General features: G+C 47.7%; 1 protein-coding gene across 7 annotated transcripts; it reads left to right on the forward strand.

Moving 5' to 3' along the window:
- The first annotated feature begins 426 nt into the window (after positions 1–426).
- LOC134346652 (RNA-binding protein 4-like) lies at positions 427–18042 on the forward strand. 7 transcript variants are annotated; one of them, XR_010017977.1, is made up of 6 exons: positions 427–686; positions 4743–5049; positions 12094–12840; positions 15974–16065; positions 16566–16701; positions 17802–18042. XR_010017977.1 is itself a non-coding variant. In XM_063048138.1 (4 exons), exons 1-3 carry the CDS (start codon positions 582–584, stop codon positions 12834–12836), a joined length of 1155 nt encoding a protein of 384 aa, XP_062904208.1. In that variant the 5' UTR covers positions 427–581; the 3' UTR covers positions 12837–12840; positions 17802–18042. The 7 variants fall into 7 exon arrangements, 1 of the variants encoding a protein (XP_062904208.1); XR_010017978.1 differs by having other exon boundaries at positions 15974–16052; XR_010017976.1 differs by having other exon boundaries at positions 15974–16806.
- Positions 18043–26827: the final 8785 nt, after the last annotated feature.

Consider the following 26827-nt stretch of genomic DNA (forward strand, 5'->3'; position numbering starts at 1 on the left):
TTTAAGTATCCTATATCAACGTGGGGAGATTACATTTGTTCAATCTTTTGAGCCACGTGCTACCCACAAATCCTGCTGCCAGAACAAAAGATGGCAGCTTTCCAACCAGCACAGAAATCCTGCAACTGCTATTTCAATGCCAAACTGTTTTAAAATGGCTAAGTATTAACCACTTCACTGCAGAAATGTGCACAAAATACAGAATGAAGAATTTCACATCCCACACATTGACCATCTCGTTCAGTGATCGTCACGCTTGTGGCGTCTGACATGATTGACGTTCCATCGAGCCAATCAGCTGCGGGAGCCCCCTTCAGACATGCACAGAGGCTGCGGCGCCGATTGACGTGTGATGCACCAATCAGCGCCGGCGCTGCCACCCCCTCCGGAACTCTAACCAATGGGAGAGAAGTCCGCCACCTCCCGCCCTTTGCAGCCGCCATTTTACGTCGCGGCAGAGAGACGAGTGGAGGGTGAGCATCGTCCGGCTTCAGGGGCTGTTGTTTCTGCTTCAAAGCTCTCGCTGCGTGTGTTCTCTTCCCCTCCCTCAACATCAGTCGGAGGGTTCAGAGACGAGAAAAATGGTGAAAATATTCGTGGGGAACCTGCCGCGACTGACGACGGCCGAGGAGATCCGGGCCCTGTTCGAGAAGTACGGCGAAGTGAGCGAGTGTGACCTCATCAAGGTAAGCGCGGGGGGGCGGGACCTCCGCCGCTGCCATGGCAACCGGCGGAGTGGCACCCGGCTGCCATGTGATGGCGGACCGGCCTCGTGTGACCGCCCGTATCGTCAGTCTCGCTTAACTGGTTTAGCTAGTTATTGCCTCATTAACCAAGAGCGCGTGTGTGGAGAGTCTTCCTCTGCAGATGAAGCCTGGTGGGAAGGGGACCCGGTTAACTAAGCAACTTGATTGGCATGGAAGAGTGGGTCAGCAGGGTCTCCTGTAACCATTTGTTTAGCCCCTCCTGGCGTATGTCGGAAAATTTGTTGTTGTGCGGCAGCAGTACGTAATACAGACTCTTAAAGCGTATAAAACAGAAGTGTTAAATTAACTAGTGCAAAAAGAGGGAAAAAAGTAGTGAGGTACTTGGGTTCAATGTCCAGTCAGAAACTGATTCGTTGAGTTCAGCTGCTGTACCTGCTTCCTGATGGGTGGTAGTGAGGGTCCTCTCATGCCTGCTGTAGGACTGGGGATCGTGTTTGAATGGAAGTATCTAATTGAGTACACACTTTAGGCCTGGGGTTGGATGAACCATTGCAAATAGGCTGAATTTTGTTCACTGTTGCTCTGGCACCACCTTGTTGGGAATCTCAGCGAACCTGGAACTGCCTGGTGGATGGAAGGTGCGTTGCAATCCGATGCCTTCTGTTCTCCACTTGCCCGGGGAGTGGAAAACAGAGTTGTTTTTCCAGTAGTGACCACTGGCTGTCCCAACTTTTTAACTTCCTTTCTTAGATACGGGGCCTGAAATTGTTCCCAATACTCCAACTGTGTTCTGACCAATCCCTCGTAAAGCCTCAGCGTTACATCCTTGGCGTTAAGCCACATGCCATCATGTGCTCTGTGCTTTGTTGCTCAATCAGAATTGGAAACTCCTTCTGTGACAGCAGTATGGGAGAGTTTACTAGTGACTTGTGAAAGTGCTAATTCACCAATAAATAAAACAATTAATTAAGCCCATTCTTCCTTCTGGGACATGGGTCACCTACAGCAGCCCGCCAGAGTCCTCTGTCCAGGGCTGATTGGCCACACAACTTCTCGGCAAGGATCTTTCCTCTCCCAGGGATGAGGTCTTTGGAGCTTCTGTCGCTCCGGGTTTTTAACAGGGTGGGGTCAGACCCTTGGTCAATCCTCCTCTCACAGCTGGGCTTGGGACCATCCATGGCAGAGTTAACAAACAGCCACTGAGCCTAAGATCTTGTGGATCACTGAGGCACTAAGCTCTACGGTGCCATCAGAGATTTGCAAGCCACACACCCCGATAGTTTCTTACTGTGGCTGGCGACTTCAACCGTGCTAACTGAAAACAGTCCTGCCTAAATTCTGTCAGCGAGTTGACTTTGCCACCAGAGTGAGAACATATTAAATCTGGTTAATACCATCATCGTATCCGGCGCATACAAAGCTATTCCTCGGCTCCACATTGGGCTCGCTGACCACTTAGCTGTCCCACCACTTTAGACCAGCGATCCCCAACTACCGGGCCGCGAGGAAATGATATGAGTCAGCTGCACCTTTCCTCATCCCCTGTCACGCACTGTTGAACTTGAACATAGGGTTGTCAACTGTCCCGTATTTGCCGGGACATCCCGTATATTGGGCTAAATTGATTTGCCCCATACGGGATCGCCCTTGTCCCGTATTTCCCCCGCTAAGGTAGAGCGTTCCTATGAAACCTTTCGTGCCGAAATGGTATCAAGCGAAGAAGCAATTACCATTAATTTATTAATTTATATGGGAAAAATTTTTGAGCGTTCCCAGACCCAAAAAATAACCTACCAAATCATACCAAATAACCCATAAAACCTAAAATAACACTAAAATATAGTATAAGCAGGAATGATGATAAATACACAGCCTATATAAAGTAGAAATAATGTATGTACAGTGTAGTTGGGAAGATGAAGGCAAAACTGATTTGTGAGAAAAAATCGGCACGTACCCGCATGCGTACATCACATGCTCAGTCACGCATGCGCACACAGGTGCCTGCGCAAGGCTTCATGGTCATGGTAGTCTTTCCTGGGGTAAAGTGTCCCAGGATTTGCCTGCTACTTTTGTCCCTTATTTTGGAGTGAGAATGTTGGCAACCCTAACTGTAAAAGACATGTTGAGGTGAGTTTAACCCTACTTGAACACCCCCCACCACTACCCCCCGGTTGGCTGGTCTGCAAGAACGTTGTCAATATTAAAGCGGTCTGCAGTGCAAAACAGGTTGGGGACCCCTGCTTTAGACCATGATTAGGAATGCCTCCTGTTCCATTCCTGATCGCTTGGCTGTCCTCTTCCTACCAGAGGCTAAAGAGCAAGGCTCCAGAGCTAGGCGCGGGAGGTTTGGGAATGTCGACAGGTTTGCTTCCAGTCGGTGGACTGGGCTGTGTTCAGGGACTCGTCAGATATACAGTGGTTGTAATGGCTTCATAACAACAGTTGTATGTAGCCGCTTGCTGGTGACAGTGGTGGTGAGATGGTAGGTAAAATGGTGTGAGCCCAACAGCTTGAGTCTCAACGTGGACAAAACCAAAAGAGATGATTGTGGACTTTAGGCTGCACTCCTTAATGCACATAGATGGCTCCTGTGTGGAGAGTGTTGGAAGTTTCTGGGAATGCAGAAAATGGACTCTCAACTCCGACTCTTGATAGGGGCATCACCAAGAGTGTCCTGGGCAGCTGCATCAACGTCTGGTTCGGAGACCAACCGCAGGCCCCGACAAAGGATTGAGGATCATCAGGGTCTCTCATAGAATCATATTACAGGCCCTTCGACCCACAATGTTGTGACGACCAGTAAGCTACTGTAGTGTAAACATAACTTTGCTGGATCAAATAACGACAGCACAAAAAGATCGTTACTTATCTTTTCACCTGTTTATTTCTTCGAGCTCAGCCGGCGAGTGAACTCGGACCCGACATCAGGGAGAGACCCTTTCTCATCTCCCCGGCGGTTCTACAAGTTCACTGCCTGATGTCAGAAGTTATAAGGCCACCGATACAAAAGAACAATCAGTTTGATAACTATTCCAGTCAAGTCAATGGACTATTGATACAGAGAACAATCAGTTTGATAACCATTCCGGGCAAGTCAGTGGACTGTTGATACAAAAGTACAATGAATTTGTTAGACACTCCAGCCACCTTAATTAAAGAAAGGAATGCCCTACCTGGTTTGCTGCAGCCACAACTTAATTACAAAGATAAGAACATCTGTCAAATTTATGCTTGAATTAAGAAAGGAATGTTCTGTCTGATTTCCATCAGGTACCGCTTTTTGTCAAAATCAAAAGGTGTGAAAAGCCCAGAGACATCTGATGTGAATCTGGGCAAACTTGAATTATCTTACTCCAAAGAAGGCAGCTGTGAGACATTATTCAAACACATTGCAGTCACAGACATAGTCAGTACTGAATCCATTGTTTACAGGAATCTTGAGAATCCCCCATTCCCTTAAACTTTATCAGTAGAAGATACCTAGAATTTCCCTACCGCATAGCCCTCTATTTTTCTAAGCTTCATGTACCTAAGAGTCTCTTTAAAGACCCTATTGTATGTCTTTCAACCATGAGAGATATTTATCAGCAGCACAGTGTAGGCAGTCCCTTAGCATTGTCAGTGATCCCTCCCATCCAGCTGACAATCTCTGACCCCCACCATCAGGCAGGAGGTACTGTTGCATCAGGACAAGGACTGTTAGAATGGGAAACATTTCCAGGCGGTGAGGCTACTGAACTACCTGTCACCATCCAGGTCTCATCATGTATGAAGTGCCAGTAGTGTTATACTTTTTAACTTGTGTTGTATATGCACCTTATTATTAATTTATTTGTGGTAATATGACTTGGTGTGAGTTATACGCACTGTGTGGTGCGCCTTGGTCCAGAGGAACATTGTTTCATTTGGCAGTATACTTCCATGGTTGAATGACGATGAACTGAACTTGAGCTTTAAAGGCCCTGTGTGGTGGATTTTTACTAGATTATAGACTATTCATTGATTCATTGGTCTGTGCCTGTTCCCAAACAGAACTATGGATTTGTGCACATGGACAACAAGGAGGCAGCCAAGGAGGCGATTCAGGGTCTGCATCACTACAAGCTGCATGGAGTCGCCATCAACGTGGAGGCCAGCAAGAGCATGACCAAGTCCTCCACCAAGCTCCACGTGGGCAAAGTGAGCCCCAACTGTACGAGCGAGGAGCTTCAGGCCAAGTTCGAGGAGTATGGAACCGTGCTGGAGTGCGACATCATCAAGGATTACGCCTTTGTGCACATGGAGAGAGGGGAAGATGCTATGGCAGCCATCAAAGGGCTGGATGGCACAGAGTTAAAAGGTACAACTACCATAGGGCACTTGTGCTAGTGGGGTAGGAAGGGGTGCTTGGTGTTGCCAGCAGCTACAGAGCCATGGTGTTACTCTGGGGTTCGTGGGGTTAACAGCTTGAAGGCTTCATCTAGTCTCCTGGGTTTTTACTGAACATTGGGTTTTATTGAGTGTGTTGAAACTCATTGATAATCAAGGGGTGAAAAATTTCTGTTAATGGTTGGGAAGACCTAACGTAACAGACATAAGACATGCTATCCGATCTCCTCTCCACCTCTTTATAATGTCGTGACCAGAACTGAGCACAGTATAGCTTTACCAATTATTGTTTCCCTGTTTTAACCCTCCTACCCTCTGTACTTCTCTCCTGCTTTTCCTTTGGTCTCATCCAGGAATAACACCCTACTGCCATTACCTTCCTCCCATTTTAACAATATCCACTGTTTCATTTCTTCATGTACCACTTCACTTTTAAATCCGCTGTCGTTGCCGTTTTTATATTTTTCATCTATCTCTTCCTGAAAGTGCTAACTTGTGACTGTTCTCGTCTTGAGTAGAATTTTTCAGTGTTGGATGTTGGCCAGTGTGTTTTGTCACAAACTTTGCTGTGCTCTGCCAATTTTTAAGGCTGATCCAGACTTTGCAGCTTTGGTAATGTGGTTAATCCAGAGCTGAGCTTTATTTTCATACCAATTTTCACTTGTAACATCACCGAGCTCCACCCTCACTAAACTTGCTCTCTGCTAAACTTTTCAATTGGCTGCCCTTTCACATTGTCTTCCACAAATAAGCACCTGAAAATCTGCTATCTGTGTCCGAATGCAGACTGTAAATCCATTTGCCCCTCTTCTCTCAATTGCCCACTGACCAGGTTGGGTTCCACTTTGATTTTAAATTTTCCATCCTGTCCCCTCGTTTTTTTTTATCGAGGCCTGTCCCATCCATGTAACCTTCCAGTCCACTTGCCCTGGGCTACATCTGCTCTCCTTCACATTCAGGCCCCAGATTATCTATAAAATGCACTCGTTCAGATTAACGCCATTGCTTCCAGCTGCTGTTTCTGAAGTTGTACAATATCTTCTTAAGCCCTTACCTTTTGATTTTGGTGGTTTCTTAAGACTGACCTCGGACCCTGGAGTTTGAAGTTCCCTTTTGAAAGGGGAAGAGTTTATTGGCAATCTATAGAGAGGAATAAGCAGTTGATGCTGCCCGACCCACTCCAGCATTGTGTGGGTGTGGCGTTGCTCTGGGTTTCCAGCATCTGCTGAATCTTATTGGTACAGTGTTAGTGAGCTAGGTTTTTACTGTTTGTGTTATTTATATCCATGCTATCCTGTCTGGTGATCATTTCTAAAGCTTGATCGCGCCCTTTATTGTTCTGCCTCATTAGCATCAGAGGGCCTGATTTACCTTGACTGACAAAGTGTCAGCTTCTGAGTTTGTTTGCCATCCTTGTGAAATGCGGCTGGGCTGTTTCACACACTTTTATAGTTACAGGGTGAAACTGTTGGCATGAGTTGTCTTCAGTGTCAGAATCATCAGCATATGTCATGAATTTTGTCAATTTTGAGGCAGCAGTACAATGCTATACATGATAAATATAGAGGCAAATTAATTAGATTAAGTATACATGTAAAATAGTAAAAATAAATAGTGCAAAAACATTAAAAAGAAGGTATAGAGGTAGTGTTCAGGGGTTGAATTTCCATTCAGAAATCGGATGATAGGGGAAGAAGCTGTTTCTGAATCACTGAGTGTATGCCTTCGGGCTTCTGTACCTCCTTCCTGATGGTAACAGTGAGAAGAGGGCATGTCCTTGGTGATGGGGTCCTCAATGATGGACACCAACTTTCTGAGTATTCTCCTTGAAGATGTCTGTGGAGGCTAATACCCAAAATGGAGCTGACTAATTTTACAACTTTCTGTAGATTCTTTCAATCCATTGCAGTAGTTGCCCAATACCAGACAGTGATGCAGGAAGTTTGAATGAATGCTTTCCATGGTGCATCTGTAGAAGTTTGAGTGTTTTAGGCGACAACCAAATCTCCACAAAATCCTAATGAAAATGTACATCAATATGTTGGAACCAGGTTAGATCCTTAGAGATCTTGCCACCCAGGAACTTGAAATTGCTCACTCTCTCCACTTCTGATCCTTCAGGATTGGTTGGTGTTCCTTAGTGAACTTCAGAAAGGGTAAGACAATCAGCTCTTCGGTCTTGCTGATGTTGAATGCAAGGTTGTTTTAAATAACCTGCAGCTTTGGATGTTGAATAACTTGTAGGGCTTTGGTGACAGAACAGGGCATGAGCAGGAGGGAGTGTGAGATCACTGCTAGTCCCCTCTATGTAGACCTGGTGGAATGAATACCTTCCTGCCGTGCAGTAACGTTTCCCTGCTGGGACTAAAAACAGTGCTCCTTATCTTTTATTTAGAATTGTTCTTGAGTGAGCTGGAGGTTAGCATTCAGCACCCTACTCGCAACCTATCTGGGAGGATTTCCTGGTCTGTTTGCTCCTTGATCTGGCCTAGCAGCTGTTCACCGGTCCAGACAGTGGACACCAGTGGGGGATTTTGCCCTGGTGTCCCTGGATATGGAACATGTGGTGTCCATGGTTACAATGGGGGATTTTTGGGAACAGTGGGCCCCTCGGGTTTGAGCTTGCAAATAGTGATCTCCATATTTTAATTTGAAACTGTAAATTGTGTGTTTTATAAAGTCCTGAATTATCTATTGTGTTATTTAAAAGCTTGGTGAGATTGAGACAGCCAATAAGCAGTAGATCTTTCTCCCTTTTGTTAGATTTGTCTTAATTAATCCTCAGTCTTTGAGGAACCAGACTCTTTCCATTCAATCAGTAGCACAGGAAAATAGACTCTGTTAGGCTGCGGGGCTGGTGAAAGACCATGTGGTTTCAATTGAATTGTAGGAAGGGTGAACACGCTTTTTAATTATTTCTGGTGTGCAGCCCCTGATTTACAATAACTGTGTTTACTTACTGTAAAACAAAACAGTTTAGCAATATTGCTCTGACTACATCTTTTGTATGTGCTTGCATTCCTGTGTGTGTGTATCCAGCAGAAGAATTGTAAGAGTAGTTACAGCTGTGTATTTACCATTCCTTTCACTACGGTGGGATCCCCATTGTACATTTACAGCCAAATGACATGCATGTGTGTATCACACACAAGATGCCACAACTGCATTGTTAGTGTAAAAAGGAATGGTTGGTGTTACCCCCGTGTAAAACCATGTCATTTGAAACAGGATGTTGTATCAGACTTTTGCTTTGCTGTTTGGAAACTATCCGTTAACTAAATGTAGCAATCAATTTTGGGAATAGTTTCACATCTAGATTTTCTATCTTTATTAAGAGTTATTCTGCAGCCGTGTGAATGGATGTTAGGTGGGTTTGTGTGATGTGAACCCGTGCCCAGTCACTGGTAGAATCAGCATGGTTAAATCAGGTATATTGTACTATATGAAGCCATTTGCCCCATTCCTGTCAGCTCTTTGAACTGCCCTCTGCTGCCCTATTACTGGAACACTGTACTCTCCCACCTTTGCACGTATTACAGACATCACATCACAGTGACTTTTAAATTAAAGGGAAATAATCTGCAGGCCCTGCTTCCCCTTGCATCTCCTTCAGGCGGCCGATACAGAAGCCTAAAGTCCCACACCACCAGTTTTCCCTTCAACCATAAGATATAGGAGCAGAAATAGGCCATTCGGCCCATCAAGTCTGCTCCACCGTTCCCTCATGGGCTAATCCAATTCTTCCAATCATCCCCACTCCCCTGCTTTCTCCCCATACCCTTTGCTGCCCTAGTTAATCAAAAACCTATCTATCTGTGCCTTAAATGCACCCAGTGACATGGCTTCCACAGCTGCTCGTGGCAACAAATTCCACAGATTTACTACCCCCTGACTAAAGTAATTTCTCCGCATCTCTATTCTAAATGGACGTCCTTCAATCCTGAAGACGTGCCCTCTTGTCCTAGACTCCCCTATCATGGGAAATAACTTTGCCGTATCTAATCTGTTCAGGCCTTTTAACATGCGGAATGTTTCTATGACATCCACCCCCCCCCCCCCCCATTCTCCTGAACTCAGGGAATACTGCCCAATAACTGCCAGATGTTCCTCATACGGTAACGGTTTCATTCCTGGAAACATTCTCATGAATCTTCTCTAAATCCTCTCCAATGTCAGTACATCCTGTCTAAAATAAGGAGCCCAAAACTGCGCACAATACTCTTAAGTGTGGTCTTGTGAGTGCCTTATAGAACCTCAACATCATATCCCTGCTCTTATATTCTATACCTCTAAAACTGAGTGCCAACATTGCATTCACCTTCTGCATCACCAACTCAACCTGGAGGTTAACCTTTAGGGTATTTTGCACAAGGACTCCCAAGTTCCTTTGCATCTCTGCATTTTGAAATCTCTCCCCATCTAAATAATAGTCTGCCGGTTTATTTTTTCCACCAAAGTGCATGACCATATACTTTCCAACATTGTATTTCATTTGCCACCTCCTTGCCCATTCCCCTAAACTACTCGAGTCTCTCTGCAGGCTGTCTGTTTCCTCAACACTACTCGCTCCTCCAACTATCTTTATATCATTGGCAAATTTAGCCACAAATCCATTAATCCCATAGTCCTAATCATTGACATACATTGTAAAAAGCAGCAGTCCCAACACCAACCCCTGTGGAACTCCACTGGTAGCCAGCAGCCAGCGAGAACAGGATCCCTTTATTCCCACTCTCTGTTCTCTGCCGACTAGCCAATGCTCCACCCATGTTGGTAACTCCCCTGTAATTCCATGGGCTCTTATCTTGCTAAGCAGCCTCATGTGCTGCACCCTGTCAACCGCCTTCTGAAAATCCAAGTACACCACATCTACTGCATCTCCTTTGCCTACCTTGTTGTAATTTCCTCAAAAATAGCAGTAGATTAGTCAGGCAGGATTTTCCTTTCAGGAAACCACGCTGGCTTTGGCCTATCTTGTCATGTGCCTCCAGGTATTCCATAATCTCATCCCTAACAATCAATTCCAACAACTTCCCAACCACTGGTGTCAGGCTAAAGGCTGATTTATACTTGTGCATCAAATGCGCGCCGTTGTATGGCGTAGCGATGTACCTATGCTGTACTCTACGTCATAGCCTAACGCGCACCTCTCCCAAAATGTAACTACGCGTCACGGCGACGCAGACCTCAAAAAGTGTGATTGGTCTGCTTGGTAGCATTGCATTTCTTCCTACGCTGCAATAGCTTCCCATTGGGCGACTGAAGGGCAGGGAAGGAACTCTGGCTGCAATACTTTCCATAAAGCTTCACAGACCTCCGAAATTATGGAGGACCGTGTGCTTGACGCCAGTTTGTAGCTAACTGCTACAGTCTATTGACTTCAACCTGAAGCTAAAACTCGAATGGTGATTGCCGGTCTCTGAGTTTACTGTGTGTACGCTGATGCGAAATAAATGGTTGGAGACAATGAACCAAATTGTCAAATCTACCTGCTGACATCCAAAAATATTTGAAATGCATTTCCTCGTCCATGTCTCTCAGTGGCCGGACAAGCACAGAAAATTCACCCTCCTTCAGTTTCAGTCGCCATTGTTTGAAGTTTGAGTTTCTTCGTGTTGAGTTTCAACATGAAGAAACTCAACACAGTGGCATAGAAACCCCACCGCCAACTAACGTTTTGGCGGTGAATTGCAGAGCAACGCAGACACACTAACACACATGTATAAATGCTCACAACGGCGTAGCTCACTTACATAAGCTAGTACGCACAAGTATAAATCAGCCTTTACAGGTCTATAGTTTCCTTCTGCTGCCTCATACCCTTCTTAAATAGCGAAGTAACATTTGCAGTTTTCCAGTCATACGGTACAATGCCAAAATCTTATCGATTCTTGAAAGATTATCGTTAATGCCTCCACAATCTCTCCAGCTATTTCCTTCAGAACCTGAGGGTGCATTCATCACATCCAGGAGATTTATCCACCCTCAGACCATTGAGTGTCTTGAGCACCTTCTCGGTCGTAATTTTCACTGCACATACTTCATTTCCCTGATACTCTTGAATGTCCGGTATACTGTAGATGTCTTCCACTGTGAAGAGTGATGCAAAATACGCATTCAGTTCCTCTGCCATCACTGTGTCTCTCATTACAATATCTCCAGCGTCATTTTCTATTGGTCCTATATCTATCCCCAACTGTCTTTTACTCTTATATATACTTAAAAAAGCTTTTAGAATCTTCTTTGATATTAGTCGCCAGCTTCCTTCCTACTGACCTTCTGAGTTTCCTTCTGCAAGTTTTTAAAAGCTCCCCAGTCCTCTATCTTCCCACTAGCTTTGGCTTCCTTGTATGCCCTTTCAATTGGTTTTACTTTGGCTATGGCTCACTTGTCGGCCACGGTAGTGTCCTTCTTCCATTTGAAAATTTCTTCTTATTTGGAATATATCTGTCTTGAATTTCCCTCACTTTTCACAGCAACTCTCGCCATTGCTGATCTGTCCTTCCTGCTAGTGTCCCTTCCCAGTCAACTTTGGCCACTTCCCTCTCATGCCATTGTAACTTCCTTTATTCCACTGAATTACTGACACATTGGAATTTAGCTTCTCCTTCTCAAATTTCAAAGTGAACTTGATCGTATTGTGATCACTGTTCCTTAAGGGTTCCTTGACCTTAAGCTCTCTTATCACCTCTGGATCATTGCACAACACCCAATCCAGCACAGCCGATCCCCTAGTGGGCTCAACAACAAGCTATTCTAAAAAGTCATCCCTTAGACATTCTACAGATTCTCTCTCTTGAGGTCCAGTGCTGGCAGTACATCACTATTAGCACTTCATACAGCAATAGACTTTGGGTGTTTTGTGTGGTTTCTGGTATAATTTGTATTTGTGAATGTTGTGTCCAATACTGTGCTTGTGATGTTGCTACAAGTAAGTTTTTCATTGTACCTGTTCATATGATAACGGACTCCTCCTTGGATCCGTGTAATGACTGGGCTCTTCTCTCCATCCAAGGCAAGCGGATACACGTGGAGCTGTCCAAGAGCCGATTACGGGTGCAGCCTGGAATGGGTGAGAAGAACACCTGCTTCCGGTGCGGAAAGGATGGCCATTGGTCCAAGGAGTGCCCAGCAGACCGGCCGGAGCTGGCGGTGGGCTTCGCAACCGATTACCTCGACCCCTTCGCCATGTCCGCCCGCTACGGCGATCAGCCGTTTTTCGACAGCCGCTACGTCGACTACTATGAGAAGTACCGGGCAGGTGCCTATGGAGCGGTGGGGACACCCTACCCCGACCGCTGGGGGGCCCAGCTGGGGGCCTACAGCGCCGGGCTGAGAGAGCGCTTGCCCAAGGCGTTGGAGGCATACAGCCAAAGTGCCATCTCCCAACCACCCACCTACTACGCCCGCGATCGCAGCCCCCTGCGGCGTGCGGTAGTCTCCGCAGTCACTGACTACGCCACGGCCGCCACAGAGTACGCCGCTGCTGCCACAGCCTCCGCCACTGCCTCTGACTACGCCAGCTACGCCGCCCAGGACTACACTGGCGCCAACTTCGCTGCTGCAGCCGCTGCTGCAGGTTATGGAGCAGCCAACGCCACCACCACCAGCGACTACACCAACGCCAGCTACACTGCCGCTGACTACGCCAGCGCTTACGGCTTCGACTACTCCAGTGCAGCGGCCAGCAGTGCTGCCTACTCTGCCGGCTCCACCGGTGAGGTCTTCGCGAGACAGTCGCAGTACTCTGCCTACTGAACAGGTGAGTGAGGGGCGGCTGGGGGCTTCTCGGGGTCAGCTGCAGTCTCTCTCCTCTTTCCCCACCAACCCCCACCAGTCAACCTGCCAGTGTTTACTCTGTTGTACCCCACCTGGGGACCCAGGAATGGCTTCCTGCCTCCACACCGGAATTCCCGAAATCATGTCTCCACATCTGGCTGCGTGTGTGCGCACAAGTGTGAGTTAATCCCTTTTTTACTAGTGTAAATATCCTATCACTTAAAACTGCCGTATTCTGTTGGAGTTGAGGATTGAGGTTCTGTGCAGTATCACTGCCTTCTTTCTTGCCCTCGGGTGCTCACATGGGTCTTTCCCTTCTACCTGCCTTGGTCAGAGGGAAGAGAGCAGGAGCTGATCCGAACCTCTTTCCCCACCTCCACACCCACAGCTACACTGTCGGACGGCACATCTCTTCCTGTGACTGTGTGTATGTCACGTGCAGGAGTTGATCCGAACCTCTTTCCCCACCCCCACACTGTCGGATGGCACGTCCCTTCCTGTGACTGTGTGTGTGTCACGTGCAGGGCACCTCCCAGCACGCTGTCCTCCGTCCAGATTTCCTCCCTGTGGTAAACCTTTGTCCTCGCTTCAGTGGGATTAATGTCTTGGCAAATGACAACAGTAGCAAAAAGAGAAAAACAAGTGGCCACCAGCTTCCCTCCAGCTGTGCCCAGGTACGACCTGCCTCTGGCTAATTTGGTAGTGGCTGTGAGGAACGTGACAGGACCACCAACCCCTCACCACCCGGTTGCAGCTGGAGTTCCTGCTGTGATCCGCGATCTCTCTCTCCCTCATTCCCAGGCATGTCCATCTGCAAGTTTGTAGGGATTAGCCCCATGTGTGACCCTGCAAACTCCTGTTGTGTAACTGTCACTCGCCCTCCCCTTTACTCCAAAGCTGCTGCTGGCGGGCCGGTTACCTGTTGCAGGTGTGTCACTTGAAAGTTTCTCAACAGCTGGTCACTGTGTCACAGTATCTAATGGCACGGGCCATCATTCAACTCGACTGGTCCGTGTCAACAGGCAAAGGCCCTGTGATCAATTACCTCAATAGTAACGTGCAGTGTTATAATGGGCCCCTCAAGCCACTGCAGATTATCCCTATTGCCACCTGCCCCCGTGCTCAGAAACTCCTTGGTGTTGAAAATCTGAGCATCCCAGCCCTTGAGCAACAAGTTGCAACAGTTTGTTTGCATCCTCTGGTGAGGTAATGTCTCATTCTGTCCCTGTCCCAGTGGGTTTAATCCAGCCTCTGCATACCTTCATCAACTACCCTTGGAATTTTATACACTGAGAAAGAGATGAAGGGGTGAACAACATTTGAATCACTCAGCACATCAGAGATGGGCTGTTCACCCAGTGTCACCTTTCAGGCCGTATATCCTGAATCTGTGTTTAAAGTAACTCCTCCTTTCTCATCCCTTTGTTTTTGTTTTAAAGCCCACCCCTGCATGTTCTTTTTGTATGTTGCCATACGTTGTTGAGACTTTGAAGCTTGACCTTGGTTACTTTTGTGGCTGACCCAGCAGAAGGCGATGGGCTCTGATGCACGGGGGTCTGAGCAAGTCCAGGTGAGGCGGGAGAAACTGTGTGCGCGAGCGCGCGTGCGGATTGACCTTCCTCGCTGTTGGCGAGGGCCGAGTCCGGGCAGTGCCAGAGACGGGCGGCAGCTATTGCAATTGATCTAAAACTGTCCTCTCCCGCTGCTGAGCAGAATTAACCACTCCCATCTCCCCACGTGTTGCCGTGCAGAAGGAGCCCACCGGGTGAGGCTGACGCTTGCCTTTGGACCTGAACCTAAGATCTCCGTGCGGTAGGAGCTCGGGTGGCACTGACTTTGACCGGCTTGTTTAAACACTCAGCGGCGCGCTCTCTGCTACAGTGGTGGTTTAGTTATACCTGTTGTGCCTCTTGCGTTCCAGGAAGGATAACCTGTGTGCATGCCTTTGTACAAACTTGAGCTGAGGAAGCTTTGTCATCCTGATTTAGATGTGGTGTGCAGTCTTCAATTTTTCCTCCCCTACCCACCTCAGTTTGTTTCCTCTCCTCCTGAGCTTGCCCACTTCCATGTGAGTACAGTGACCTTTCCAATGCACCTTACCCTGCCTGAGTTATTTCGGACACATAGGTAATCTTCAGTCCGACCCCGGCTCCGCTCTGTTCCTGCAGAGACCACAAGCTAGAGTTGGGGGATGGTGCTGGATTCACCATTTTCTCCCTCGCTCCCTCCACGCATGTCCTGTCTGCATCGACGGCACAGAGCAGGCGTTCGAGTCCTTTGCTGGGGTTGCTCACTTGCGCACTCAACCAGGTTAGAGGTGGGGAAGCGGGTGGTGCTGAGGTGGGTCTTTTCCTTGGCCGGCCATTAACGGGTTCTGCTTGAGTGGCTTGAATCGGGACAAGTGTTAGACAGGTGCTTCTTGCTACCGCGTGGTTTGGCCCATCGTTGTTAAAGACATGCTGTACTATTGGTTTTTTCTGCCCCTTTTACTGAGCAGTTGAGTGATTTGTGCTGAGATCATGGATGATTCAAGGGTTTTAACAACCTCCTATCAATTGCTGCATTGTCTGTTTTTGGTGGTTGTTTGCAATGATGTTTCCACGTTCTAATAGTTAATGGGAGGTCCAGTTTTTAGTTAATAGTTAATGAGAGGGGTGGGAGAGAGTGGAGGAACGCCTGCTATCATCCCCCACCCACCCTCCTTTTTTTTTGTACTATTTCAAGTGCTAACCCTAGCCCAATGCCCATCTGCCAGCCTGAAGGCTGGTCACCCCTCCCAGAAGCCATTTAGGTGCCCTTTTGTATTTACCCCCAAACCCCCCACCCCCATCTGCTCAAATAGTGTAGAACTGGCTGATGCTGCCGGGGAGAGAGGCCATGAGCATGCAATCTGGACGATGGGCTGTCACAGGGCCAGTGCCCTTTTCAGTGCAGAGTGCAATCTGCCAATGGTAGCGAGGCGACGTGTGTTGGGCATTGAGGTGTTTCGTGTCTGGCGGTGTGACCGACGGCTCTCCGTGCGTGATTCTTTTTATTTAAAGCCATGTCAGCTCGCGGGGACAGTAGGTTTGTTGAATGAACTGAATTGGTGTATCATCTCCCCTCCTCTTTAACAGTTTTGTGCCTGTTGGAATCTCAGCTCCTGTTCCCTCCAGCGGAGCCTCTGGACAGTAGCAACTATCACACTAGCTTCAGGTTGCATTTCGTGGTAACTGGCGCAGCACCTTCTTTCTCTTCTCCGTTTTTTATTTTGATTTTTGTTCGGACCGTTCACTTCTCTATTTTCCCCTTCCCTCCCCTTTCCCCTCCCGTTCCCCACGTGATTGGGACATGGTTCCAAAAGGTGCCTGTCCCATCTGGCCCTCCGCTCTGTTTTTTATTTTTCCTCCTTCATTTGGCGAGTGTCGGCAGCGCGGAACGGCGCACGGCGCGGGTCAAGTGCGTGATCTCTCGACACACGCGGACGTACGCTCGCGCGGGCACACGCACACCTCTCCATCCTTCCCTTCCCCTACCCCCACCCCCCCCCCCCATCTCTTCACCCACCCTGTCCCTCCCTCCTTCCCTCCCTCCTGCCCCCAACCTCCAGCCCTTTCCATTCTCAGGCCTGTCGAGTTGTAATGAGAGGTGCCGAGGGCAGGGGAGACCCCAGGGCGTGCTGACGGCGCGGCTGCCTGTTTAACCTCCTACTCTTGTCCACTTCCCCAGTCACCATTTCCACCAGCGGCCAAGGCTCGAGAGATGGAAGTGCAGTTTAGAGTGCGGAGACAGCGGGGGGCCTGAACGCACCCAAGTTGCCACCTGCTACACCAGTAACAGAAATTAAACTGCCTGGCGCCTCGAGGTGCGATCGCAATCTGAGGAGGAATGCAGTGGGATGCTGTTGTGTTTTGTCGGCTCCTGGAGGCGGGTGTTCCTACTTGCGTGCAGTGCCACAGATGTTGTACATGTAGGACTTGTTCGCGTAGTTTAAAAGGGTTTGCCACAGCGCTCGGGGTGCTTGTCAGACAGACTCAAACCCTTCCCCCAAGGGTCATGTTACAATTGGGCGACGAAGCGCACAAAGAAAAAAAATAGTAATAATCAAAGAGGTAGGTTTTAAGGAGAGAGAAAGAGGCAGAGGGAAGGAATTCTGGAGGTCTGGGTGGGGAAGGAGAATGGAGGGGCAAGTGTGAGGCAAGGACTGGAGGCGCAGAGCTCTTAGCAAGGCAGAGGGCTGGAGGGAGTTGAAGATGACAAAGCGGGTGCACTTGGAGGGGAGGGGGGATTCTAAACACGAGCCTGTGGCACTTACACAACCGAGCGGGCGAGTACCGTGGTGATGGGTGAATGGAACTTGGCGTAGATTAGGGCGCGGCCAGCATTTTGTCCAGTCCTGGAGGAGGTTTTACTGCCAACCTCCTGTTTCTCGCTGACCCAGGCCCAACAACCCCTCACACACCATGGATCATTTGCAGTTGTTTTCAATTCCCTCACCAGCAGGCTGGCAAAGTAACCAGGAGCAGGAACCCTGGCTGATTTCCACCTCACTACCCTGTTTTACCCCTGCCAGCCTCAGCCCTCACAGCCCCATGATGGAATGCACTACCCTCCTTTACCTCCTTCACAACTTCCATGCTAAACCATTGAATATAAATAGCCCAGGGTGACTCCTCTACAGTGCTAAGGTGGTCTACTCAGAATGAACCACCGCAACAACTTGAGGGGATCAGGGTGATCTCAGATGCAGAATCTTTCATTAATTCTTCGACCTTTTCTCTTAACACCCTCCCCACCTCTCTTCCCCACCAGGACTCGTTTGCCTTTTTTGTTTTGAATGTTGGGCACAGACCAAAAGTGGCGGTGTTACTGCCTTGAGCTGGCCTTGGGCGAGCTGTGTGTGCGTTCTGTGTCCGTGACGTTCAGAGTGTCTTTGAACAGTCTGTGATGTGCTTCCTTTTGCAGATTGGTAATACCTGTTGACAAGACCGCGGTTCCCCCTGCTACTGTCACAAACTCGGGTCGTATCTTGTGCGGATTACCCTCACCGTCGGGATTTAGCGCGGACGACACCAGGGAAAATACTATCTGTATACATAAAAGATTGTGCTTTTCTGTTAAAACTAGCAGTCAAAAATTGATTTTTTTTTAATTTTCCCCAAATGAACTGTGTTTTGCTTTTTTTTTTGGAGTTCTTTTTTTTAAAGAAACAAATAAAAAATTTTTTTGTTTGATTTTGTGTTGCTGGTAACTGTTCTGTGATGGCTAAGATCACTAATGGGGAGCTACCCTTGATTTTAAACGTGAACGTAACCCTTTTGTAGTACCCTGCAATAAACAATGAGTATTTGAACAGTCGCAGACTCCGTGTAAAGTCTTATTTAGAGTCTTCGTACTATGCCAACCCTCTCTCTACACTGATCTTCCCTTAACCTACGACACACTTAACACGCTGCGGACGATTTGGAGCAACTGAAGCACGCACGGTAAAACCACAGGGTCGCAGCGAGAAGGCGCAGGCTCCACGCTGACACTGCCAGAGATCAGGGTTGAACGCGGGTCTCTGGAGCTGCACAAGGAAGTTATTCCCCTCAGTTTCTCCCTGCTACATACCCTGATGCCAGCTGCATGAAGCTGTCGTGCAAACTGTTCATAAGTAAAAAGCTAAAATTGTCTGCAACAGTTGCAGTGCCCCCAAGGGCTCATAAATTGTAATATTTAGCAGGAGTATTTGAGAGTGAAGGCCAGTGCACTGGACTAGATGACAGCTTTGATCCTGTGACACCTTGAATTACCACCTCGTGGCCCTTGTCTACCTACCTTATATTCCCTTTGCAGCTACAGCACTATGTTCTGCATTGTTTTAGACTATGTGGATATACTTGTTTTTTTACATGATCTACCGGATGGCATGCAAACTAAAACTTTTCACTGTATCTTGGTGCACATGACAATATACCAATCCCCAAGACAAGCTCTGAGGTCAGGGTAGTGCCATCAGCACCACCTGGTGCTCAACTCCACCTACCTGACAATTTTCCTGTGCACGTGGTGATCAGCTACTGTCCTCCGTTTGGACCTTTTCCTCAATTGTATTCCCACCCCCAAGAGCAGAAATGGCTAAAGTGCAAGAGCATCATTTAAAGTGATTGGAGGAAAGTACAGGGAGGATGCAAGAGTATATTTTAACACGTGGGTTAAGTGCCAGAGGTGGTTGTAGAGGCAAGTTCATGAGATACTTAAGAGATTTGGATACTGTCCATGATAGAAAAATGAGGGGCTCTGGGAGGGAAGGGTTAGGTCTTGGAGAGGGTTAGTTTGAACTGGCACACAGACTGTGTGGTCTTGGAAGGAGGCACAACATTGTGGGCTGAAGGGCCTGTACTCTATCTTCGGTGGGCGGAGGAGTGGCTGTAAAATCCTGAATTTCCACCATGTGCAGTCTCTCTACCTGCACAACGTTGGGGGCCAACGTGCAGTCTGGAGTGTCAAGGTCAGGAGAGGAGGATGTTCTTTATGAGTGCATTGGGGGAAGGGATTGCGGGGTCGCTGCAGATCATCGTCTCTGAAACACAGAGGGTGGATACCACTGCCACTTGATAAACCATGAGTCTTGTACCAGGTCTTGAGGTCTTCATTTTCAAATACTTTTTTCCTTAGTTGGTCTAAGGAAAACGCCATGAATCAATAATTAATTAGTGGGTCCATTGACTCCTGGTCTAAGGGCAGTTAGGCAGCAGACTCAGGAAATGTACACACGTTATTGGTAAGTTTGCAGGCTACACAAAAATTGGTGGCATGGATAGTCAGGAGGGATGCCAAAGGATTCGGTAGGATAGAGACCATTTAGAAAAATGGTCGATGGAGAGTAATGTGTTACACTTCAGGAGGTCAGATGTGAGAGGGAAATATATAGTAAATGGCACCGATGTACTGAGGGATGGTGAGGCCTGAAAATGCATTGCAGGTGGAGAGTTGGTAAAGAGGGTGTACGGCATATCTGCTTCTATCAGGATGTTGAGAATAAAATGAAGTCCTGTTGCAGTACGATCACAGGAGTATCGTGTGCATTTCTGGTTGCTTCAGTACAGGAAGGATGTGCGGACAGTTCACCAGGATGCTGCCTGCACCAGACAGTATTCACTATGAGAGTTTGGATTGTTTTCTCTGAAGTATTGGAAGCCGAGAGGTGACCTGTTACAAGTTTCTAAAGCTATAAAAGGCAGCTGAGGGGGAACATTTAAAGGAAGTTTATTTATTGAGATACAATGTGGAATAGGCCCTTCGAGCCACACTGCCCGGCAATCCCTTGATTAAGTTCTTGGCTAGTCACAGGACAATTTACAATGACAAATTAACCAGCAACTGGTACTACTGTGGACTGTGGGAAGAAACTGGAGCACCTGGAGGAAACTTGTCATGGGGAGAATGTACAAACTCCTTACAGGCAGCAACAGGAATTGAACCTGGGTCACCTGTACTGTAAAGCATTGTGCTAACCACTATGCTGCCTTGTGGATAAGTCTTACACACACAGGATACACAGTGATGAATAATGGTGTTTAAAAGGAATTTAGACAGGCAGGGAATGAAAGCATATAGACCATGTGTAGGCAGATAGGGTTAGTTTGAACTGGTGTTGTGGCCAACACAGACTTTGCGGAACAACTCTGCTTTACTGTTCTTGTTTTCTGTCATAGGCAGAGGGCAACAACAGATGTACATATGTTCTCGGAGCCTCTTGGAAAGAATGTCACGGAATCTGTTCCAAGCACCAGAAGCCCTGGATAAACAGCAGAGTGGGCCACGCTGCAAACCTTTCATTCTGGTATCCCAAGTGCTTTGGGCGCCTGGGTTGAGTTGGAATTCACATATGGTACAAGGCTGCAGCTCCACAGCAATCATGTGGCAGAGACTTGCTGCTCAGAAAGGCCCTACATCAAATTACATCTTCCTCTCCAATCTATTGTCAGGAGTGTCTTGGGGAATCCCACCCTTGCAGAACAGACGGGGGAGGTTGAATGTCATGGGCGTGAGAGAGTTGATGGAAAAGCATGTCAAATCCTTTCTTGGAGTGCTGCAGAAACTCGGGCTAATGGGAACACTACAGTGAAGAAACAGGCCCCTTGGCCCATCCCCATGCTACCTAGGCCTATCTACCACCATCTGGGCCACAGACCCCCATACTCCTCCCATCCAGGTACTTATCCAAACCTTGTAAATATCGCAGTCAAACCTGCATTCACCACTTCCGCTGGCAGCTCATTCCACAGTCTCACCACCCCAAGTGAAGTTCTCCTGAGACTCCCCTTATCTATTTCATCGTTCACCCTTTAAACTATAACCACTCTAGTGTCACCCAACCTCAGTGGAAAAAGACACTCATAATTTTGTAGTACCGGGGGAACTAACACATCCCACGCCCACACTTTGGAAAGTCTGATCACCTGGCTGTACTTCTACTCCCTGAGTATAGGCAGAGACTGAAAACCACAGCACCAGCAGTGAGGACCAAGAAGGTATGGACGAGGGAGGTGCAGGAGCGCCTACAGGACAGTTTTGAGTTGGCAGACTGGACCGTATTCAGGGATTCATGGTCAAGCCTGAATGAGTACATCACTTCATTCAAACCTGTGTGGATCAGTGTGTGCCTACCAAAACTTGCTGTACATTCCCAAACCAAAAGCCATGGATGAACCAGGGGGTTTGAAGATCTGTGGCATTCAAGTCTCTGCAAGAAAACCAGGTATGACTTACAGAGGGCTATTTCAAGAACTAAGAAACAATTCCAGGAGAGCTTGGAGATGACATTGGATGCAGTTCACGTCAACTCTGACAGGGTTTGCAGGACATTACATCCCACAAAGTAAAACCCTACATCATGAATGGCAGTGATGCTTCACTACCAGAAACTAGGGCTAATCGGAGCACTATCAACGCCTTTTATGCTGGCTTTGAAAGGGAGAATATAACTACAGCGATGAGGATCCCTGCAGCACCAGTGACCCTGTGATCTCTGTATTGGAGGTCAATGTCAGGCTGTCTTTCAAGAGGGTGAACGTTCGCATGGCTCTGAAAAGCTGTGCCAACGGACTGGTGGGTGTGTCCAAAAACATTTTCATTCTCCCATTGCTACAGTCGGAAGCTCTCACCTGCTTCAAAAGGGCAACAATTATACCAGTGCCCAAGGAGAGCCGGATGAACTGCCTCAGCGAATATCAGCCAGTAGCACTCACATCTACGGTGATGCGGTGTTTGAGAGGGTGATTATGGCTAGAATTAACTCCTGTTTCAGCAAGTACCTGGACCCACTGCAATTTTCCTATCACCACAAGAGGTCTGGAGCGGATGTGATCTCACTGGCTCTTCACACGGTCTTGGATCACCTGGACAATACGAGTACCTATGTCAGGATGCTGACTATTGACTACAGCTCAGCGTTTAACACAATCGTTCCTACAGTTCTAATCGAAAAGCTACAGAACCTGGGCCTCTGTATCTCCCTCTGCAAGTGGATCCCTGACTTCCTAACTGGAAGACCACAATCTGTGCGGATTGGAAGTAACATCTCCACCTCGCTGACAATCAACACTGATGCACCTCAGGGATGTGTGCTTAGCCCACTACTCTACTCTCTCTGCACCCATGACTGTGCGGGTAGGCACAGCCCAAATGTCATCTATAAATTTGCTGACAAGTTGTTGGCAAAATTTCAGATGGCGACAAAAGGGCACACAGGAGCGAGATACAGTATACCAGCTAGAAGAGTGGTGTCACAGAAACAACCTTGTACTCAGTAAGACCAAAGAACTCATTGTGAACATCAGAAAGGGTAGGATGAGGGAACACAAGCCAGTCCTCACAGAGGGATCAGAAGTGGAAAGAGTGAGCAATTTCAAGTTCCTAGGTGTCAATATGCCTGAAGATCTAACCTGGACCCAACATACCAATGCAGCTATAAAGAAGGCACAACAACAGCTATATTTCATTAGAAGTTTAAGGATATTTGGTATGTCACCACAAAAGCACTCGCAAATTTCTACAGATGTACTGTGGAGAGCATTCTACCTGGCTGCATCATTGTCTGGTACGGGGGGCTACTGCAGAGAGTTGTAGTCAGCTCCATCATGGGCACTAGCCTTTGTAGTATCCAGGACATCTTCAAGCAGTAATGCTTCAGAAAGGCAGCATCCATCATTAAGGACACGCACCACCCAGGAAATACCATCTTCTCATTGTTACCATCAGGAAGGAGGTACAGGGCCTGAAGGCACACACTCAACGATTCAAGAACAACATCTTCCCCTCTGCCATCCAGTTTCTAAATGGACATTGAACCCATGAACACTACCTCACTACTTTTTAAATTTATGTTTTTGCACTAATTATTTAACTATTTAATATATGTAGATGGGCTCCGTGTAAAGCAGGGCTTTACACATGATGGAATGGGCCATATCCACTACTTCTAGTAGGCTTTTCCATCAATATACTCTCCACCACACATCTATAAAAGTTTGTCAACGTTTTAGATGATATCCTGAATCTTTGCAGAACTTCTGAGAAAGTAGAGGTGCAGTTGTGCTTTCTTCATAATGGACCTTATGTGCTGGACGCAGGACAGATCCTCTGAAATGATAACACTGAGGAATTTAAAGTAGCTGACACTCCCCACCTCTGATCCCCCAATGAGGACTGGCTCATGGACTTCCGGATTCCTCCTGTTGAGATCAATAATCAGCTCCTTGGTTTTGCTGACATTGAGTGAGAGGTTGTTATGGCACCTTTCAGCCAGATTTTCAATCTCCCTCTTCTATGCTGATTCGTCACTCCCTCCGATTCAGCCAATGACAGTGGTGTCGTCAGCAAACAAGGTGACATTGGAGCTGTGATTAGCCTCATGATCATAACTATACAGTGAGTAGAGCAGGGGGCGAAGCACACAGCCTTGTGGTGCGCCTGTGCTGAAGGTGACGGTGGAGGAGATGTTGCCAACCTAAATGGACTGGGGTCTGCAAGTGAGGAAATCGAGGATCCGGTTGCACAGGGAGGTATTGAGGTCAAGGTCTTGGAGCCTATTGATTAGTTTTGAGGGGATGGTGGTATTGAGTGCTGAGATATAGTTGATAAAGAGCATCCTGATGTGTGCATCTTCACTGTCCAGATGTTCCAGGGTTGAGTGAAGAGCCAGTGAAATGGCATCTGCTTGTGACAGAAGGCAAATGGGAGTAGATCCAAGTGGCTCCTCAGGCAGGAGTTGATCTGTTTCATCACCAACCTCTCAAAGCACTTCATCACAGTGGATGTAAGTGGTACTGGACAATAGTCGATGTGGCAGGTCACCACAGTCTCCTTAGGCACTGGTCTAATTGCAGCCTGCTTGATTTTGGTAAGTGGGTATCTCAGACTGCTGAAGTGAGAAGTTAAAGATATCAGTGAATACTCCAGCTTGTTGATCAACACTCAGTACTCAGCCAGGAAATCCCATCTGGGCTGGATGCCTTCTGTGGGTTCACCCTCCTGAAGGGTACTCTCATATCGGCCTCAGAGACTGAAATCACAGATTCATCTCTGGGAGTTCAACAAAAAGGTTCAAAGGCTCATTTATCATCAAAGTATACAACTCTGAAATTCTTCTTCTCCAGATAGCCACGAAACCAAGAAAAAAACGTCAGCACGATCTTCAACCCCCAAATCCCTCCTCCCACACAAAAAAACAAGAAAGAGCAGGCGAAAAAAACACAATATATGAAAATACTATAAGACCAAAAAAAAAGTATTTTGTCCAAGTCCATATCCAAAGCACAGAAAACCTGGGTAACGTTCTCCGAGCAGAGCAGCAGGCTCTCTCTTCTCCGGTAGCAGAGCGATCCCACCAGCGATCAAAAGGCAGTCTCCCCTCTCTGAAGCAGAGCGATCCCACCAGCGATCAAAAGGCAGTCTCCCCTCTCTGGCAGCAGAGCGATCCCACCAGTGATCAAAAAGCAGTCTCCCCTCTCCAGTAGCAGAGTGATCCCACCAGCGATCAAAAAGCAGTCTCCCCTCTCTGTAGCAGAGCGATCCCACCAGCGATCAAAAGGCAGTCTCCCCTCTCTGTAGCAGAGCGATCCCACCAGCGATCAAAAGGCAGTCTCCCCTCTCTGTAGCAGAGCGATCCCACCAGCGATCAAAAGGCAGTCTCCCCTCTCTGTAGCAGAGCAATCCCACCAGCGATCAAAAGCCAGTCTCCACTCTCTGTAGCAGAACGATCCCACCAGTGATCAAAAGGCAGTCTCCCCTCTCTGTAGCAGAGCGATCCCACCAGCGATCAAAAGGCAGTCTCCCCTCTCTGTAGCAGAGCGATCCCACCAGCGATCAAAAGCCAGTCTCCACTCTCTGTAGCAGAACGATCCCACCAGTGATCAAAAGGCAATCTCCCCTCTCTGTAGCAGAGTGATCCCACCAACGATAAAAAGCCAGTCTCCCCTCTCTGTAGTAGAGCGATCCCACCAGCAATCAAAAAGCAGTCTCCCCTCTCTGTAGCAGAGCGATAGTGATAAAAAGGCAGGCAGTCAGCTTTCACCGTCTACTGTTTCGGAATATTTCAATCTCCCTTGTTGCTTTAATTGGTGAACAATGGAAGCTTTAATCAGTGAAATGGAGCTGAAGATTGTCTCGAGCCCCGTCCCGCAGCCTTGTCAATACGAGATTTATGCAGCAGCCTCTGTCTCCCGGAATCCCCTTAGAGAGTGCAGACACTGAAACACCCAAACGATCTCCAAACTACAAATCACAGGCTCCAACAGTTCCAGAATCTCATTCAAAACAAATGTAAAAGACACAAAAAAAGTGAAATATATGGTTCTATCTGTGCAGAAGATGTGGCGGCTGGGGGAGGGGGCAGAGTGACATAGGGATAGGGGAAGGGGGAGGGAATTACCGGAAGTTGGAGAATTCAATGTTCATACCAAGGGGTTGGAGACTACCCAGATGGTATATGAGGTGTTGCTCCTCCAACCTGAGCTTAGCCTCATCAGCCATGCTGAGCTCGTCAATTTCATCGACTTTACTTCAAACTTCCGCCCAGCCCTCAAATTCATTTGGTCTATCTCGGACACTTCTCTCCCCTTTCTCGATCTCTCGGTCTCCATCTTGGTTTGCGATCATGTGTGCTGGGGCAGCAGGCTGAGGGTAGCAGACACCAACAGAATCAACAAACTCATTCGTAAGGCCAGTGATGTTGTGAGGATGGAACTGGACTCTCTGACGGTGGTGTCTGAAAAGAGGATGCTGTCCAAGTTGCATGCCATCTTGGACAATGTCTCCCATCCACTACATAATGTACTGGGTGGGCACAGGAGTACATTCAGCCAGAGACTCATTCCACCGAGATGCAACACAGAGCGTCATAGGAAGTCATTCCTGCCTGTAGCCATCAAACTTTACAACTCCTCCCTTGGAGGGTCAGACACCCTGAGCCAATAAGCTGGTCCTGGACTTATTTTCTGGCATAATTTAGATATTACTATTTTAACTATTTATGGTTTTATTACTATTTATTATTTATGGTGCAACTGTAACGAAAACCAATTTCCCCCGGGATCAATAAAGTATGACTATGACTATGACATCTCTGGAGACAGACTATCCACTGACATCTTCTACAAGCCCACTGACTCTCATAACTACCTCGACTATACCTCTTCCCACCCAGCCACATGCAGAATGCCATTCCCTATTCCCAGTTCCTCCGTCTCTGCCGCATCTACTCCCAGGATGAAGCTTTCTGTTCCAGGACATCTCAAATGTCTTCTTTCTTTAAGGATCGTGGTATCCCTTCTGCCGTCATCAATGATGCCCCCACCCGCATCTCCTCCATTTCCTGCACTTTGGCCCTCACCCCATCCTCCCGCAACCACAACAGAGTTCCCCTTGTCCTCACCTACCACCCCACCAGTCTCCAGATCCAGCACATTATCCTCCGCAACTTCCGCCACCTTCAACAGAACCCC

This window comes from Mobula hypostoma, chromosome 5 (genome assembly GCF_963921235.1).
Source record: "Mobula hypostoma chromosome 5, sMobHyp1.1, whole genome shotgun sequence".
Taxonomy (NCBI): domain Eukaryota; kingdom Metazoa; phylum Chordata; class Chondrichthyes; order Myliobatiformes; family Myliobatidae; genus Mobula; species Mobula hypostoma.